General features: G+C 58.1%; 1 protein-coding gene across 1 annotated transcript in view; it reads right to left on the reverse strand.

Annotated features, from left to right (window-relative positions):
- Window positions 1-4,110: 4,110 nt before the first annotated feature.
- LOC120531961 (partitioning defective 3 homolog B-like) overlaps window positions 4,111-19,519 on the reverse strand; it is a 44,042-nt gene continuing 28,633 nt past the window's right edge. The window contains 22 exon segments of the mRNA XM_039757879.1: window positions 4,111-4,691; window positions 5,047-5,120; window positions 6,520-6,640; window positions 7,583-7,664; window positions 7,667-7,863; window positions 8,219-8,338; window positions 10,107-10,329; window positions 10,467-10,676; window positions 11,508-11,552; window positions 12,590-12,684; window positions 13,013-13,124; window positions 13,418-13,490; window positions 13,669-13,839; window positions 14,316-14,489; window positions 15,506-15,634; window positions 15,711-15,850; window positions 15,934-16,217; window positions 16,297-16,422; window positions 16,770-16,856; window positions 17,242-17,303; window positions 18,482-18,591; window positions 19,126-19,297. Coding sequence (XP_039613813.1) covers window positions 4,322-4,691; window positions 5,047-5,120; window positions 6,520-6,640; window positions 7,583-7,664; window positions 7,667-7,863; window positions 8,219-8,338; window positions 10,107-10,329; window positions 10,467-10,676; window positions 11,508-11,552; window positions 12,590-12,684; window positions 13,013-13,124; window positions 13,418-13,490; window positions 13,669-13,839; window positions 14,316-14,489; window positions 15,506-15,634; window positions 15,711-15,850; window positions 15,934-16,217; window positions 16,297-16,422; window positions 16,770-16,856; window positions 17,242-17,303; window positions 18,482-18,591; window positions 19,126-19,297 — 3,177 coding nt within the window. The 3' untranslated portion in view covers window positions 4,111-4,321.

Consider the following 19,519-nt stretch of genomic DNA (forward strand, 5'->3'; position numbering starts at 1 on the left):
CATGGGGGCACAGGTGGGGACTCGGCCTCGCCGAGCAATTGAATTGTTCCTCTCATTCCGTTTGAAGCGGCGGCTCAGGGGACTGTGTGGTCACCTCACCGTGTCCAGGACCACCTTTTCTTGGGGCCTTGTCATACGGCGTAGTCGGCAGGACGTTCGTGCACAAACCACATTGTCACCTCATGTTGTTCAGGCCTGCCGAGGTGCCATGTGCTGTGTGCAGTCGTGTCACCGTCACCACGCTGCTCGCTTGCGGTCCCCCGGGCCCACCCCAGAAGACACGGTGCGCTCGGCCCGCCTCTCCAGCTAGCTGCTCTCCTCCACGCAGCGGCAGCCATCAAGCGGCATTTTTCCTATCCTCCTGACAGGCGCCGGCCACTCGGGGGTAATTAGCGCCGATCTGTCTGCCCCTGCCACCTGTTGAATGACACCAGTTGAAAGTGTTTTCTCGGGGATGACGGCAGATTAATCACAGGTGTGACGCCGTAATTGGCCGCTCCTTCAGGGGCCCGACCCTCGGTGAAGCCGCAAAAAACTCGGGCAGAGTTGGCGCAACGCATTCCGGTGTGTGCGGCTGGCGATCCCAGGCAGACCACTCCACACTGCCCGCCGGCCGGGCGGCTGACCGCTGAGACTGAGGAGCAGATGGGCGCTGTCAAAACACATCTGTGCAAACAGGCCGGTGGCGCGGCTCAGGGGCTTCTGGGAGGCTTCTGGGAGGCTTCTGGGGATCTGCGGGCGCAGGGACGTGGAGAGGCAGCGGCCACCAAAATCAGACAGGGGACAAGTGAAGCGCTGAGCTGCTGGGCACTGCCACCAGAAACGCCAAGGCCATCGTTGTCAGCTCAGGCCCCAGGCATCTGGAAAATGGCATGAAAGGGGGCGTCGAGTGGATCAGACATTAGGCACTAGAGTGCAGGGCACCACAGGTGGTCACACCTCCAGAATCACCCACTAGGGGCTGACAGGGCATCAGGTGGCAGAGATCTGGCAGGCAGGGTCAAACTGGCAGTAATCAGACTGCCAGGTGTAAAGAGATGGGCTACAGAAATCTGAGCAGATCAGACTTCAAAGAGCTAAGGGTGCCAAGCAGAAAGCCACCCGATATGTGGAATATGCCCGGTTCAGACTACAGGGTGGTACAAGGGAGGTGGCAGATGTGTCAGGATCAGATGCCAAGCTGTGGGTTCTGCCACCTCATAGGCAGAGTGTGATCCAACATTGAGCTGCACTGCCACCCAAAGTCATGAAACACCAGAGGGCACCAGGGTGAGAAGTCTGGCAGCATCAGGCATGCAGGGCAACACTGGCACTGCTCCATTGACAAGTGGGCAAGGCTGGCAGAAGAGGGGGTGACAATTGATGAGAGTTTTTGGGTAAATTTCCTTCTTAGGACAAACGAGAGGAGGCCATTCAGCCCATTTGTCACCCAGTTGTGTAGCTGGGAGCTCCGCCATCCCAGCGCCTCAGCAGATCCTTCTGGAAGGTTGTTGATGTCTCAGCTTCAAAGTCTTACCTGTCTGTTTATCTGCTATATAGCGCCTTTCACTCTCGTCTCTCCTTATGGGGTATGAAAGGCGCTAGATGTCTGTCTGTCTGTCTAAAGTGGCAGATGTGGCACACAGCGGCCTGTTGGTGGCACTGGAGGTCAAATCCAGCCTGTGGAGGCCACAGGACCCGACGTGCTAGTAGAAGGCAGGTGGCCACTTTGGCCCAGCAGGCCCGTGGAGGGTCTTAGAGTAGCGGGTAATTTGTGGGGTCTTGGGATGAGATGGCGAGGACGCGGAGTTGCCGGGACACATCTCCAAGGAGTTTGGGAATGCAGCGGGGGCACGTGGCACAATGCCAGGCATGCGCCGAGCCTGCTCAGGTCCCAGGGGGACCCCCGATTATCTCCTTAATATTCATGAATTCTCCCATCACACTGCCAGACACGCGACAGACTGGCGAAGAAAGAGGCACTACGCCATCTCCGAGGTGCTGGGTGCGGGCATCGGGTTCAAGGAGAGGGCTTTATGAAGTCCACAGCTGCTCCGATTGTCGTGATGGTTAAGGCTAGGGGTCTCCTGACCTGTCTGATGTGGCTGAGTGCCCCAGGGTGGGCGAGCGTCCAGTCCCCGTCCAGCTGGGTCCCTTTTCTTAGCTTTAAGTACAGGAGCTGAGGAGGATTAGCTCCCCTTGCACTAAGCCGCCTGCCTCGGCCACACTCTGCACATTGGCACGTGCCCTGGCAGCTGTGCACGTATGGCGGGTGGTCAGCTCGAGTGCTGGCCGATGCCCGTCTGTCTGCCTGTCTGTCTTTTTCTTTCTTTCTTTCATGGAAGGTCAGCTGGTGCGAGGAGAGAATCTGCGCCACCACAGACGCCGAGTGTCACACAGACGGCTCCTCCATATTCATAAGCGCCTGCCAGTCGGTTGGCACACGCGCTCTCACCCCTCACACGCTCACGCACCACAAAAGGCACTATACAGTCAAGCGTGTGGCATGCCTTGTGTGCCACCAGCTAATCAAAGTCACGATCACCAAGGACCCCTTTATGAGGGGCTGGTGGGAAAGAGCTGGGCACAGGGGGCACCTCAACGCAGCCAGGTGTTCTCACACGTGCCTGCTGACGCGGGTGCCTGGCAGCCAGTAATCACTGCTCGGGGGTGACGCATGTGGGCGACTTGTCAAGCCTGAGTGGCTCAAGTGAGCAGCAAAGCCCCCCGTGCCCGAGAAACAAAAGCTTAAAAACAGAAGAGCAGCTTAGAGGGCTTTAAAGTGTTAAAGAGCTCAGCAGCTTACTGAGCCACGGAAATCGATGCCACTAAAAGCCCCCCGGCAGATGGGCTGGCAAATAGGATTGCACTGGTGGGCTACATGATCTGCCTCTCCTGGGGGACCCCGAAGTCTTAGGAGGGCAGTAGTCATGATAGAGGAGAAAATGGGGGGCACCTGGCACATCAGGAGTGACCATCTCAGGGGGTAGGGAAAAAAAAAAAAAGAGAAGGAAAGCTGGGGTGCCTGGCTGCAGGAGCGGGCACCTCATTAGGAGCAGGTGGGCATAGGGACTCCATATAAGTAAAGAACCACCTGGCATACCCACTTGTGTGGGAGTGGGCAACAGCTGTAAGGTGACCAGTGGCACCCAACACATCAGGAGTGGGCAAAGGGTGCAAGGTGGCCAAGTGTGGGAAGAGACGCCATATAACTAAAATCAGTCAATGCCCACCTCAGATGGCACAAGACATGTCAAAAATAGGAATAAATGAGAAACGGGGCACACTGCCTATCAGGAGCAGGCACCTCATGGGGTACAGATTGGCAAAGGGGCAGCAGATCAATTCAGGAATCCATAAGTCAGCCCCTTGGGGAGCAAAGGAAATAAACGGGCACCTGGGGCTCATTAGAAGCAGATGGGCAAAGAGGCGCCATATAAATAAATAAATGAGCAGCGAGGGCACCAGAAGGCGGGGGTGAGAAGACAGGCGCTATATAACCAATCAGACCCCCTGAGGGGCCTTGTAAACAAATCAATAAGTAAAAAGTGGGGGCACAGGGGTCATGAGCAGCAGATGGCGCTATATAAATAAATCAGTAGAGAGCCCCCGACTCATTTGCAGCAGACAGAAGGGCCGCCATATAAATAAATTTGGGGAGCCCCCCCTGGTCATCGATAGGGACAAGAAACAAACAAACAAGCGAGTGAAGAAGACCCCAGTGAATGAACCCCCCCGGGGTGTGCGGCTCATTCAGAGTTTACATGGAAAGGACCACCCGGGGATCCCCCCATAAACTTCTGCTCGGACAGGACCAGTGCCAGCCGGCTGGGTGCCAGTCAGTATTGAGCAGGGGTGGTCTGCCCTGGGGGTCCGGCCTTATCTTTCAGCCTCGCCAGATCGGGTGTCCCGGCCTTTCACAAAGTAGCTCCTGCTGTGGAATCCGACACCCGCCACTTAGGACGGTACAAAGGGGGCGCGTGACGAGACTCAAATCGTGCCAAGCGCGGCCTTTATCTGTCGGCCCGTGCTGCGCCACGGACACGTACGACGGCGGAGGGCTGGGCTGGGGGTCCGTGTGTCACCTCGGGTCACCCTCTCACTCACTCACAAACGACAAGGCAGGCGGCGGAGTCTCCAAGGATTTAATGCAAAACGGGATAAAAAATACAATTAAGAAAACGGAAGAAGAATAAAAAGGAAGGCAGGGTGGCGCCACAGAAAAGGCGACGCTTTGTTCCTTCAGCTCTGCCCGCTTCGTACCATCCGAGTCACCTCACCACGTGGGCCCAGCACACCTCTTCTTACTGGCGCCCGCTTCCAGTTTCTGGCCCCCCCCCAACTACACCGCTGCAGTCATGGAGTTCTTCTGCCGGGGGTCCTGGCTGCGGGGGTCTCCATAGCTGTACACCTCCTTGGCAGGCCCCAGGTAGGGCGCCCTGCCCAGGCTGTCATACTGAGGGGTCCTCTGTGGCAGTGGGGGAGATGGGGGTACATCCTGCCGGAAGGGCCCCCTGGAGGGAGCCGTGGCATAGTGGCCCATGTCCCTTTGCTGGGGGGCCAGCGCCCGGCGATCAGAAGCCATCAGGTGGCTGCCCCTCCCTGGGTAGACGGGGAACACCTGCTGAGCACCCGGGAAGGGGGGCACATCACGCTCGCCATATGCAGCCCGCTGGTACTTGGGGAACTCGTTGGGGTCCAGGACCCCGCGCCTGTAAGAGAGACAAAAAACCCAAGGTCACGGTCAGAACGCTGCCGGGGGTCCCAGAAAGCAAAGGACAAAGAGTGGAAGCAGCAGCTACAATGAGGACCACCCTGTGCACGTCCAGGCCAGCGGCGTGTTGCTTCAGCTGTCGTGGGAATGCCAAGCATCCAGAACTCGATCCGCGTCTCAGCTGAGAGCAACATGGGCACTGGCACAGGCCGAGGTGCCACATTCCTCCAGTGCTGGGGGCTCCTATCCCATCAGCCACTGCTCCTTCAAACTGGAGACAACAACATGCCATGCAGAGGGCAACGAATGACAGACACAGTCTGGACAGCTGGCACTGCCACATGACTACCTACCTGGGCAAGGATGCATACTGTCTTTCTTCATAGGGGGGCACTGCTAAATGGCCATCGTGGCCTCTGCCTGCCACCTGAAACACAAAAGACACTGCTAAGTGCCAAGCGGGCACCCAGAGAGGCAAACACCCCAGCGCACACAGTGATGGTGCGAGACACCCGAGCTCGTTATGCCCACCGAGCCCCAGGCATGTGGCACCCGCACAGCCAGACGTGCACTGTGCCCCGGGCGGAGAATGGCACCCTCCTGCCCACGTCACGCACTGCACAAGGCGGCAGACGTGGCAGCTTTCGACTCGCACGGCAGTAATTAGCGCCCGTTTCGAGATCCATCAATTTCCATAATACGGCGGCATTGAGGCTCTGAAAGGATCTCCCGCTGCCAGCCGATAGCAAATTGGCAGCAATTAGAAGCGCCATCGGCTCCCTTTCATTTGCACAATTTGCCTTAATTACGTTCCATTGATTCTCACGAGCGGCCCTCTGCTTTCAAGGAGAGGCCCTGCAGGCAATCAGAGCGACGGGCGAGGTGCCCCCCGCGTGGTGCCCACGCTGCCACCACTCCGTGAAGAGAAGGGGCAGCAGGCCGCCCACACGCGCCCGGTGGATTCCATTAGCCCTTCCACAATGGGCAGCCGGGTGCCAGCGGGCTCCTCCTCTCCCTCAGTTTGCACTCGGCCCACAGCGCGGCTCACAATTAATATTCTGACATGGCGAAGCGGCGAGATTTCATTCCAGATTGGGTGGGCCGCCGATGAAGTTATTAAAGGCTGCAGTCCGCGCGCCCGTCTGCAAATGAAAACATTTACACAAATAACTGCATCTGATAGGATTTACAAATGAAATCTGCCACTCGGCGCCGCAATCTGGGTCGGGGGTGGGGGCAGTGGGCTCGCCGATAAAAATAAACAAACCCACTGGTGCACCTCACCGAGAGGTGGCGGTCATTCACTGGCGCAGCACCCCCTAGTGCCGGCAGGCACCTCTTCAGTTAGTCGGCTGTGCCCTCCTGAGCCGCTTACTGAAAAGTGAAATCAAAGGCACTATACTCAAACGAGCCGAGCGCGGGGGCTGCCAGGTGGGCGTGGGCTTATCTGGCGGCCCCCTGCATTCCTTCAAAGACGACTTTAAATAACAGAGGGGATTTCTGGCCAATTACAGAGGATTAGAGAATCCAAGCCCCCCGGCCGCTCCTAAAGGGATTAGTGGTGGAGTGGGACCCCCTCGGCCGCTCTGCCACCACACATTAGACGCATCAGTCGCTGACGGCTCATTTAGCAGGCCGGACCCCCACCAGGATGAGAGTCATGAAAGCTTTATGGGGTCAGGCGGAGCAGAGGAAGGCACAGTGCCCAGTTTGTTGTCTTGAAACATTCAAGGTCACCCAGTGGAGGGGCGCTGGCACGCACTCATAGTCTGACATGCCACCCTGCGCAAACAGGCAGGTCAAGGGTCACACACTAGTGGGCTCACCCGGTGCTGCTCGTAGTCCGGACCCCTCCGACGGACCTCCAGCTCCTCGTAGCTGGGCATGGTGCCCTCCCTCCGGGCTTGATGGTACTCCATCCTGAGCTGCTGGATCCGGTCATTGCTGCTGCTGCTAGGAACACAAGAGAAAGACTGGCGTGAGTGCGAGAGCTGGGCACCACCTTGGCACCGGATGGGATTCATTCACTGTGATCTCGTCGGGGGGGTTTAGTGTGGCAGCAGCTCATAACAAAGGGGGCCATTGAGCGGCCTGCCAGACACAAGGCGTTTACTTCATTGCTTGTCACGCTTTCTTCATCTTCACATTCTGCCCCGGGGGGCACAGCCAAACAGAGTGGCTCTTCAGCTCTGCGCCCAGCGGCTCGTCGCATCTGGAGGAGGGGGCGGAGCCTGCCAACAGGTGTCGGCCCCCTGGGAATGCCAAGGGGCACAGCCCTCCCAGGAAGGTGCCACCTGCTGGCTAGGGTGTCCGTGCCTGGTCTGTAACGGGACCCCCGGTGGGAGGGGCGAGAGCGTGACGGCTGCGGCAGGGCGCACTGCAGAGAGTGTCACTGGGAAAATCCATTAGCTAATCCCAGGCACATAATTAGAGCTGCCAGTGTGATTGAGCACTCAGCACGCGGCCCAAACGAATAACACTATCAATGTTTAATTAGAAATCACGCGGCAAAATAAAGTGCGCCGCGCACTCTCACCCCGCCGGCCCACTCCGCGCTCCCCCCGCTCCCCCCGGCAGGAAAAAGTCGGCTCAGCAAAGCTTAAGTGCTTCATAAATCGCCGACCAAGTGCGCCTCTCACTCGCCAAATTTATAGTTTCATTCTGGAAATGGACTGGGAAACGCCAGGACGCCGCTGTCAATCAAAGCCCCCAAAGGGTCATAGGTGGCATCCTGGCACACAGCGGGCAGCACACCACCCCCGAGAGATCAACTCTTGAGATGACCGAGGACGCGGCCAGTAAGGCGCTATAAACAGTCAAGGGAGGCCCCTCCCACTTTGGCTCAAGAACAACCCCATAGAGGGGCGGAGCCCACCTACAATCACATACCTGTCCGCGTGCGGGGACGGTGGGCTTCTGGCCCGGTTAACCTTGGCGTACAAGCTGTCTGCAAAATCGCCCTCAGCGGGCGCCTGGCGTAGGTGACGGGCACAGGTGCCAGGTGAGGGGACGGCTCCCTGTAAGTGCCAGGGCGGTCTCTGAAGTTGTTGATGCGGGCGTAGCTGGGATCAGCTTCGTCGTCCTCCATGTCGGGCAGCAGCTGGGCGCCGTGTCCGGGGGTCTTCTCCCTCGCCTGCCTCTCCCTCAGCTCCTGGTGCTTGGCCTCGATCCTGCCCAGAGAAAGCGAGAGTCAGGCCACTCACTCCATGCCAGGGCCGAGCTGGCAAGCTGCCAAGCCACCTCGAGACCCCCCGCTCCGGACTCCAGGCTCGGCACCCCCAGGCGCACCCTGCAATGTGCCGCAGGCAGCACCGAGGGGGGCCGCCATCGGGCTTTTTAATTAAGTAAAAGCGTCTGGAGATGAGCGAGCGAGCGAGTGAGCCGAGCCTCGGAGGACACACGTAATCTAATTTCCGCACTCGCTGTCTGGCTGCGGCGCGGCGCTGGGCGCGGGTTGGTTGGCTCCGAGTGTCTGCGGCATGCCAGCCTCAGACTGGTCACCCGGCGTGCCAATCAGAGCCTCACCTCTCTCTCTCCTCCTTCATCTTCTCCAGCTCCTCCTCGCTCAGCATGTCGGACTTGGCCTTCGAGAGCACCGCCACCTTCGGCTCCATCTTGGCCTTCTCCTCCCTCCTTCTGCCGAACCTGAGGGAGAGGGGACAAGCGCGACGGGTCAGTGGGGCGCACTCCGGTGACATCTCGACGCGGGCGACTTTTCCAAAGGGCTGTGAAAAAGTGTCTGCCCCCTACCCAATATCATCCATTTTTGAATTTGTCACAATGAACGGCTTCAGATCGTCACACAAAATGTCACCTGACAAAAGGCACACAGAACACCACTTGGAAAGCGCTACTTGATATGACCCGTGTGAAAAGGTAAGTGCCCCCTCAAACGTCGCTGATCAATCACCTCAGCCAGCCCCTCTGCAGATGCGGACACTCCAAGAACGAGACCCGCATCAAAGAACACTCCAGAAGAGAGCAGGAAAAGGGGAACACTGGCAGAGGGACCCCCAAGTGCACAGCGATGACTTATCAAGAAGGACATCTGAAGAACTGCAGGCCTCTCCAGGCTCTCTGGAACAACCACCGACGGGTCAAAACGGCTGGCAGAGAGCCCACCATGGCTGGCACTCACCAGTCACAGCATCAGGCTACAGATGGGGCGATGGGGCGAAGACCTGCCATTACTGAAGCGACCAGGAACCGAGCGCCTGACGGGAACGTTCAGAAAGGAGAACATCCAGTCATCTGATGGGCCACTGGGAATCACTGGAGACGGGTCGCCAATGCAAAGAACCCCACGGAGTCCAACAGTGTGTGGCACAAATGAACAGCGGACCTCCTTAAAGACTGTGCCAGGCTGTGACCTCGTGTTCAAAATCCCAGGAGTGACGCGGTGTGGCCCCGAGCAAGTCACTTCACCCACAGGACATGTGACCAAGGTGCCAGCCTAACAGTAAGCAGTGCCAATACTGCAGCAGGCTGATGTGCCAAAGCCCAAAAGCTTATCAAAGTCCTCACTTGACCCCAACAGAGGTGCCCGAAACGAGCAGCTGATGGTCACCAACTACCAGCGGGCGACGTGAAAGACAAAACCAATCGAAGGAGGCGTCGAGTCGAGCTAAATGCTGCGTAAGGTAATGGCCATCAAGTAATAAAACCACGAGGACAGTCACTTTGTCACTAGGGGATCAGGCCTGCAAGACCGCCTTGTGGGTTCACGTTCTCCAATGTTGTGTTTCGAGGCCATAAAAGACGCAAATCAGCAGGGGAGATCAGGAAGGGGGCAAATACTTTCTCACAGCAGCTGCTAAAAACAAAGGGCCCTCCAATCCCTGGTCGCTCCTTTCACAAGGCTGCCAATCATGGCACCGTGCGGGCAGAGCAGGGTGGCCCTACCCTGTACGCAGTGACAAGTGGCACAGGCTGTCTTGTCCCTTCGGGGAGCTCGGAGGTCCTCCCACCGTGGGGGTTTTGTCACCTAAGGCTGCGCCCGAGAGGGCAGGCTGGCGCCGGAGCGGGTAAGCGGGACTGCAGTGTGAGCGGCACGCTGGCCCGACTGGGGAACGTCAGCACAATGCGAAATGAAAAGGCGGCCCGGGGGTCCTCGAGAGCGGGCGGAAGTTCAGGCCGAGGAGGTCATCAATCACTGCCGTCGCGTCTCTAATTGTTTCCTGCCTTCTTTCTGCGCGGCTCAACTTTCTCCAGGTGCCGAACCCTTTGAAGTGGCGTCTGAGGGAGACCCCCCCCATGAAAAACAAGCGGGCACAAAGAGGCCGCCCAGAGGCATCTTCAGTCGCTTTCTAGAGCTCGCTGAAGCAAAACGGCGGCGCCGGCCGACTCACTAGAGTGGGCTACTAGCAGCAGGCCCACCGCCATGAGCGTCGCCCCACATCCTGCCCAGCCCTACCTCAGCATGGCTCCAAAGCCCTTCTTCCTGGCCTTCTTGTCCTGCTCCTCGCCCTCGTCAGGCCGCTTCTTCTCCTTCTCTTTGCCTTTCGCCTTTTCCTTCTTTTTCTCTTTGCTCTTCTTCTTCTTCTCCTCCTTCCTGCCTTCCTCCGCTTCGCCAACTCCCTGCCGCGAGGATCCACTGGCGGGGGTCTCCCGGCCCGAGCTCTCGTCGGAAAAGCCATCTGTGGATGGGAGCAGAAAGGCGGGCTGTGGTAATGGAGGGGGCATCACCAAGGCAACGGCGAGCCAGGTAAGGCAGGACCCCCAGTTCCCAGCAAACCTACACCAGACGCACACAGGCGAGCATCGAGGTACGCACCTTCTGCCAGGTCTGGCGGGCCGTCATACGATTTGTCAATGGCCGCCCGGAAGCTCTCGTTGCACCCTCGTCCTCGTACCATGTGAGGGCGCGGCCTGTGGAAGGGCAGCTCGTTCTTGCGCACCTCGGCCACCGCGGTCTGCAGGCTCTCCAGCGAGCTGGACTTCTTCAGGCCCAAAGTGGGGCCCACGTCATCGGCATGCAAGGCGGCTGAGGATGAGGAAGATGTTGAGAAGAAATGGGGGGTGACGAGTCCAAGCGATCAGCCACCACCATGCTGTATTGTGTGCCTAATGTTCAAATGGTGTCACCCGGCAGAGGCTCACCAGGCTCAGTTGTGCCACTCGGCCTCCCCTCAGGCTCCATGGGACCAAATCAACAAGTGAAGACGGGGCAGCCTGGCACCCCAAGTGACAATAAGAATTCATTCTTTTTCACACTACTCAACGCGCTTGACACAGATGCCACTTCAACCACCACCAATGCGTAGCACCCACCGGGATGATGGCATTTTGTGCCAGTACGCTCGCCACACATTAGCGGAGTAGAGCGAGAGGTGGTTAGCCAATTAGAGGGGCCAAAAATGACTAATCTGTGGTGGGCAATTCAACGTGGACATTGGGATACACCCCAGGGAGAGTCAGGACCTCGCCAGGTCTCACCTGAAGGATGGCACCATTGATCCACACAAAGACCACAGGGTTAGGGTTAGTGCCCCCTACTGGCCTCGCCATCACCTCTGAAGAGCAGCAAGCCCGCTTTTCCTAGATGGTCTCCCATCCAAGTCCTGGCTGGGCACCAAACCTCCTCAGCCTTAGGTGGATTTTGAACTGCAAGAGGTGACGTGCAGAGTGTGCCACCTCCCTGTGTAATGGCTGTCAGGAGGGCACTGCCAGCCTCCCCTTTTCAGTGGGCCCCCCCATGGCTCTTTGTGCGTGTGGAGGTGCCCCAGAGCCCCCAATTCAGAACGGCTGAGATCATCCAGATGGGCCCAATAAGTGGGCCTTCATCACCCTCCTCCTCCTCAGTGACCAGACGTACCTGGCACTTGTTCAACGAGGGATCCAACGTTGCTCTCATCGGCCACTGCAAAAAAAAAGTCTGCCATTAGTTCACATCAACTTGCCACAGTATGCCAACTTGGCATTTGTGTCAATACTCTGTGCCTTCTGCCCTACAAAAGGTGCTACACAGGAGGGTCATGTGTACATGCCACACACTCCGGTGCCTCAGGCTGGCAGGGGAATGGCACCAGGGCACCCCTCACTGGGATGAGGGGGCTCCCTGGCTAGAGGTGTGCATGGGTGCTCGGGTTCGAGGGCATCAAAGGCGTTCATTAACACCTCCATGGTGCAGTGGCCAAGGCTCTGGGCTTCAAATCCCACCACTGACACTGTATGACCCTGAGCAATCACTTCACCCGCCTGTGCCCAAGTTGGAAAAACAAATGAAATGGAACCAGCTGTATCTCGAAAGATGGAAGTCCCTTTGGATAAAAGCGTCAGCCAACTAAATAAATGTGGAGGATTACGAGCCATGACATTACAGAAGTTCAGTCCCATGTTGCAGCTCACTCCATGATGCCATCTCCCAGTGCCAGACGCTCGGGGCATATTGAGGGGATGGGACAGGCTGGCGTGCAGGAGGTGGCACAGTGAAGAGACACAGAAGTGGGGCAGGTGGACCTGCCCTTCACTGCTTTAAGGTTCAAATGGCTACCGGAGCTGCAACAAAAGTGACAAGACTGAGGGGCACATCAGGGACCCCTACTTGTTGAACAGACGCTGGCCACACCAAATGGCCTTTTGGGAGAAGACACCGAGCCAGAAACAGCAAGGGACAGGTGGCACGCGTGGGTCCCTTACAATGCAATGGGGGGATTAGGGGGTTATTAGAAAAGACCCCAGCATGGCAAACACAAACAGTCCTGTGCACAGCTCTGCCCCTGGCATTGTGGGGCAACAGTGGCAGAAGCAGGGCAGCTCCATGGCATCTCTGTAGAGCTGGCAGAGAGCAGGTACTACGCTTGTAGGTAGCCAGACCGTCTGGGATAAATGAAAGGCGCTATACCCAGAGCACTCCTTTCAGATCTGGGGTGGGGCGCCGGACCCCCCCGCTCTTACCCAGGTCCATGCTTTTGGAGGTCTTCAGCTTCCCTGTCTCACCCAGGTGGCTGGCTGCTGGTTCGGAGTGGAAGTCCTCGGCGTCCATCCCATGGCTGAACAACAAAAGACACAGCAAGTGAGCGAGTGGGATGTCCAAGGCGAGCGACGGGCATTACCCAGCATGCAACACAACCCAGGCCAGGCTGGGTACACCTGGGAACCTTAAAAAAAAGCTGCCCCCTACCAAGGCTGGCACACGTGTATATGGCCACCCGTCTAAACATGGCGGAGGACTCAGGGGGTCAGCCAGACACGAGTGGGCGATCCTGAGCCCCCCCCCGAGGGTCAGCCCTGAGGCTCGTCTTTGATCTTGAGACACTAATTTGGGACTTGCTGGGCCCCCTCGGCTCTTCATATAGCGTCTTTCACACAGAAGCTTACCTTGTGCTCACCAGGGGCCGGACTACTGCCATGTCACTTGGGTGGGGGGGGAGAGGTGGAGCCTCGTCATTGTCCTCCTCGACTTGGTCCAAGTTCTCCATTTGGCTGCTCACTGGGGGGGGGGGGGGGGGGATGGAGGGGGGCAATAAAAAAAAAAAAAAAGAAATAAAAGAGGCAGGAAAACAAGGAGGGGGGATGGGATAATAAGGCGCGGACAAGAGTGGGAGGGGTCATGGGACAAGGGGGTCCGGCGGGGTGCGAAGTGCCACCTCCCGACTCCGCCTGGCATCGCCGTGCTGTGTGCCGGGCCTGCAGTTCCAACCTCACACCCAGGCGCCACTTTGGGAATAAAAAATCAGACCTTCAAAGGGGACAAAGGTGTCAAAGCAAAGTGACAAAACCTACCGGGGAGGCGCTCGCCACCGAGGGGCTGCAAGGAGCCACCGCCCACCTTCTTCTGTGCCCAACCACCAGCGTCCTAAAGGGAAAAGGCACAGGTGAGACAGCCCATGCACATGAAGGTGCCACGTGTAAAGCGAATGACAGCCCCGGGTGCCCATTCACCGAGCAGAGGCCCACCAGCATTCACTCTGCCCTCATCACATCAGGGGGCCTGGCAGACCACTGTGCAGTCCCACTTCCCTCCCCCGTCTTACCTCAGTGGGTTTCTCGACACTCCTGCGCACCACCAGTTGGATCATCCCTCGAATGTTGCCCTCCATGGACATCGAGCGGCGCAGGGTCTCCATGGCCTCGTGGTTGGACTTTCCGAGCAGCGACTCCCCGTTGACCGCGATGAGCTGGTCGTTGGCTCGGAGGCGCCCATCCTGCAAGCCCAAAGCACAGCAGGGGTTAACAGACCTGTCAACCTGGTTGATGTGTGCCAAGGGGGTCGGTCAGGAGAGTCGAGCCGTCACCGCCCCCACCTTGTCACATCGTCTAGAGGGACGGTGGCAGCGCCTCATTAAACCAGGACTGGCTTGCTCCCCGCGTACTCCCCACCTTCAGGTGCCACCACAGACGCCCACCAGCAGCCCCTGACCCCCAGTGTGACCCCCACCCACGCACACGCAGTTAATTAGAGGAGAGGCTGAGTCAGCAGGCCGCGTGGTGAAGACTCGCGAGCGCTCGGCTGGCTGCTCGGCTGGCTGCTTGGCAGGTGCAGGGTGCGCCCGCGCTAATTAAGCTGCTCGTTAGCGTGTTAATTACAGGTAATACTCGCAGCGGTGAATTTGTGAGCGTTAAGAGACTCGCTGGAGTGTCACTTAATGCAGGCCGTCGGGAGGGGGGGGGTACATCTCACCTTGTAGGCAGCACCGCCATGGATGATGGACTTGATGAAGATGCCCAGGTCCGCGCCCGTCTCCCTGGACTTGTTCCCCTTGAGACTGACGCCCAGCCCGGCCGAGCCCGAGTCGTTGAGTGGGATCTCAAAGAGGAGCTGCTCCTTGCCCTCCTGCAGGGGGCGCTCACCTTTCTACAGAAAAAAACAAAAACCCACAAGATGACAGGGTAGAGCCGCCTCTTTACACACACACACACACACACACACGCCAGCGCTCTCAGAATGTGCCGCGTCAGCTGCCCGCTTACACAATAGCACGCCAACTACACGAGGAGGAAACACCCCTCCAATAAACAAACCAAGGGAGGAGCGGAGCAACCCGGGCGGCACACAAGGGGCAACAGGGACACACTAACAGGAAGGCAGGGCGCAATGTGCTCCCTAACCTCAGCACCCTGCTGTGGGGGCAGGAAGCTGGTATCCCGGCACCCCCACGCTGGGCTGGCTGACGCTGATAATTCACACGGGCGGCTGACACTCGATACACACTTCCAGGAAGGAGGTGCACCTGGCAGCGCGCCACGCACTTCACTGTCTCATCACATCTGAGGGCCACTCACAAGGATCAATTACAGTCTAGAGAGACAAAGGTGCCAGTGCGGGGTGTGCCCAGCAGGCACCGGGGAGCTCCTACAAAGTGGTGCCAGTGCAGAGCCCTCTCGGTTTAGCAGCACTTGATGGGCAGGACTGCCACCCTGGCTACGGTGTCTGAGTGGACATTACACAGTGGGCACCGTGTGTGTGCCCCCCATGATATGCCCTTTTCATGACTTGTGCTCGACATTGAGGGCATCTCCACCTCAGCAGTGTCCGGCGCACGTCCGAGTCGGTCAGTGTGTGTCAAGTGCTTCCTGGACGCCTGCCGAACGCGGCAGCAACAAGACAATCGGCGATAAGCGGCCAGTGGGCAGGAAGCAGCTGGCTGGTCCTTGGGGGCTCTTCAGGAATCCTGCCATGTCAGCAGACCACGTCCATCCTGGATCTAGCAGCGAGTGCCCATGGAGCAGCCAGGCCCATCAATACGGGTGATGCCCATTAATGTGAAGGACACAATTAACAAGTAGTCATGCCAAGCGGCCCCTCTCACCGACATTCTTTTTGGCTCCACAGAACACGCAAGGCGCTACATAAAAACACAGAAGCCATACCAGCTCACGAGGTAAGAAGCCATCCTCTTGACGTGCCACCAACAGGGACACAGTCTCTCCCTGCTTTGTTCCCCTCAGCATGGCCACCAGCTCCTCTTGACTCTTTCCTGTGATGTCTTTCCCATTCACCTAAAAGGAAGGAGACGTGAGCCCGAGCGGCCTGGCACTGGTGGCCCACTTACCGGTCATCGGCCACAAGTCTCACCTCCAGGATCCGGTCCCCAAACTGCAGGCGGCCGTCCTTGACCGCTGCCCCCCGTGGAAGGATGTTCTTCACCAGGATCGGGCCGGGCCCGTGCACCGAGGAGTCTCTGGTCACCACCGTGAAGCCCAGCCCCTCCGGACCTGTCGGCAGACGAGCGAGGGTGGGACACCGTCCGGCGCACGTCCATCACGCAACACGCAATTCTTAAAAACTACTGGCCTACCTTTCTTCAGGTCAATCTGGACCTTTTTGCCCAGTTTTTTGTTCCCAAAGCCGAGGTGAGGTGACAAAGTGGAGCTCTTCCTGACCAGCGTCGGCTCACCGGAGGGCGGCAGGACCGTGCCAGTCTGCTGCGGGGGTCCGTCCTCGGCGAGCTTACGGTCCTCCTGCTCTGTCCTGAACAGATGGGCGATGACGGTCTTCTCGTATCGTTCACGGTTGTGCACCGGCAGCACCTCGAGGTGGACGGCGGGACCCCTCATGGCCTGCCGAAATATCTCCTGTGACCTGCATCAAGAACAAAGGAGTCTGAGGCCGCGCTCAGGGGGTGGCACCGGACTGGCACCCACCGGGGGCCTCGACTTACTGAGTAAACAGTTTGTCCTTCAGCTCGATGTCGTTGATTTTCACGATGCACTCGTTCTCCTGGAATAGGCCTTCCCTCCTCGAGCGGCTCTTCTCCTCCACGCCGCGGATGAAGAGGCCCAGCATCCTGTCGGGAGACGAGCGCGGGTCAGACCGGCCTCCTCCTCCTCAGTGCCCCCCATGCAGGTAGCTACTGTAGGGTACTTTCCCCTTCGTCTGTCGGGGGCTTGTGCTCCCCCCCGTAATAGCGTAATGCTGCTGCCGCTGATTCGATTAGAGGCGCACAGAGTGGCCGGCCGCGGCCCTTAATGCTCACTCGGCGCGCTCAATGCAATCTTTATCCAATTTGGGAGTTTCCTAAATGGACGGCTTTTGTGTCTCCCCGGCTGCCAGCCCTCGGCCCGTTTGTTCTCGTCTTTCCAGCGCTTGGCTAATAACAAGACATTTCAATAATTGCCAGCTCTTTCAATTTACCTCCCGCTCAGAGACGAACAATAAGGCACCACATGAATTCCCAGGGGGCCGTCCTCTCCGGCAAAGTCCACCTTTCTGGTCAGCTCCCTGGACACAAGAGACAAAAGGAGAAGAGAGGGGTCAGTAGACGCAGGGCGGTGGCACAGGTGGCATCGGGAGTCAGAGTCTCATGTCCCACTGCCCGCTCGTCCGTCCATGCACACCAAGGGGCAGGGCTGGCATGGGCATGATGAGTGGGCTTGTTGTTATGGGCTCCAGCTTCTGCACTAATTCAGCACCCCCACCGTTTAAAAAAAAAAAAAAAGACCCCCTTTAAGAAAGAAAGAGCAGCTTTTATGACCTCATAAAGAGGCTGGCGTTGAAGCGTCACCAATAAACCAGACAAGAGATGACGGTGTGGCCACCATTAGGGCTGGGGACAGGAAGCCACAACAGGTGAACAGGGCTGTGAGTGTGTGGGCAAATCTCTTACCTGAGTGTCGCAGCGGGGGGCACATCCTCTGGCACCACAGCCTCTGGCTCCGGGCTCAGCACCTGCGGGTGACACGGCCGTGTTAGCAGGGCATCAGGACCTGCCCTACTGGCCCCCCTGCATCACTGACTTGAAAAACAGGAAAGGCGCTGGAGTGGATGTCAAGTGACCCCCTGCCCGCCACCACCTCCCTTAAGCTGTAAAGCACTTTAATGTCACGCCCCGGCCTGCTGAGAAAGTGCCATTAATGGCCAACAGGTCACATTCCACAGGTCCGCTGCCCAAACAAATCTGCTTACGTCTCTTAAGAGCAGGCATGCGAGAGTGAAGCCCCCCGGAATGCAGCCAATCCTGCTTAAACGCTCGCCCGCCACCGACAGATGGCAGCCACCCGTCAGAGGGGTCACGGCAGCAGCTGTCCCCTCAGACAGCAGGACAGGGGGGCCATAGACAGGACAGGCCCCACACTTGCCCACGCTCTCTTCAGGTCCCTCGATGGGCACGCTAAGTGGCTGAAAGTGGCAGAGAGGCCTAATCCGGCCCCCCACTCAAATCTGCGACATATCTGCCGTGCCTAATCCAAGATGAGCGGGGCAGCTAATCGCGCCAACCTGCAAACGCAAAGATTAGCAGGAGATAAATATTCCCAGCCCAATTAGAAGCAGCTGGAGATTAAACGTGTTTACCTGATCTAATTGACGGAGTTAATGACCTAAGGTGCGGCTCAAACAATCAGAACGATGACACGGCGCCAATTAGGCACCTTAAAAGGCGGGCAGACAACTGGGCCGCCACAGGCTCAGAAGCCTTCGTTCATCTGCGGGGGAGGGGGCGTCACCAGGTGGGCAGGTCAGTCACACTTCCATCATCACCCGACAGATGGTGACAAGAGGGACAGGAAGCCACCGGCTGTTGTGCTTCATCCAGGCCAGTGGTATGGGCTGTCAGGGCATACCGTTCCCGAAACTGGCACAAAGGTCACCGGGGTCAAAGGGCTTGAGGACAGCACAAGAAAAGAAAACACAAGAGCAGCAGGATGCCAGATTGGCTTTGGACAGGCCACTGCGGCTTCCCTAAAAGTTTCAGTGCCAGCCAGATATTCCCATCATGGGCACACTGCCCACGTTCCGGTAAGGCCCCACCCCACCCACACCTTCTCCTCTTCAGGAGCCCCGGTTATTAAAGCTCAGACCCCGGAAACCCCCCCCCCACGAGACACCTCGGTCTGGCTGCTACTTACTGTGACGATTGGCTGGTGGCCTCCATTGTCCAGCAGCGAATGGCCAGCTTGGAAGTGGACAGGCAAACCGAGAGCTGGGTCACTGCTCCGCCGGACCAGGAGGGGTGTGCCTGTGAAGTGTGAACAAACATGTGAGTGCCAAGCCCAGTCACATCTCTAGTGGTGCCAGGCCCTGCGTGTACAGAAGGCACAGGGACAAATGGGGGGCAGGAATTCAAAGTGTGCTGGGCATCACCGAGGGCACATCACAAGAGAAACACCACCAATAAGCAGCGCCCACGTTACACGCACGACTAGGGCACGGCACACAGTGAGGCAGGCCGTACACTAGGTCAGTAGAGTAGAGCCACACGGGGGACTCGAGGCACACAGGTGTGCCACTCTGCCTTCTCCCTCGTCTCTCTGTGCAGGTGGGGATGCCCTGCGGATGGCATGTTATTCTGCAACGGGGCGCAGCTGTCAGGCGTGCTGCTCCATCTACCCAGGAGAAATCAGAGCACTCGGTACTGGCATGGGGATGGCAGCGAGACATGGAGGCTCAGTAGTCCTGGCATTCAGCGCCTGGTCAGAGCAAAGCTGGCACCAGTGCCATTTGGCATTCAAGAGAATGTGAGTGACAAGAATGGGGGTGCCTAGACACATACTTGATTTGAGGGCACTCGAGTTGACCTCAATCTCGCCTCCTATTGGCTGGAAGGCCGCAAGCTGAGTCGCCAGCTCGTTTTCAAAGGGGTCAGGGCTGGCCCTCCCTGTCGACTGACCACCAGCTCCCTCCAGGAGGCGCTGCGACGGCTGCTCTTCATAAACGGCAATGAGCTGCAGGGGGGAAAAAAGAAACAAAGAAAAAAAAAAACATATGGAGGATGATGGGCACGCAGGCACAGACAAACAGACACGTGGGCACGGGCACACCTACACACATCAGCAGGCGTGCAAACACACAGGCAGACACGCACAGCCCTGCACCGACACACTCACACCTACACACACACACACACACACACACACACACACACACAGCATCCTCATCTCACTGCC

The sequence above is a fragment of the Polypterus senegalus genome, chromosome 6 (assembly GCF_016835505.1).
Source record: "Polypterus senegalus isolate Bchr_013 chromosome 6, ASM1683550v1, whole genome shotgun sequence".
Lineage (NCBI taxonomy): Eukaryota > Metazoa > Chordata > Cladistia > Polypteriformes > Polypteridae > Polypterus > Polypterus senegalus.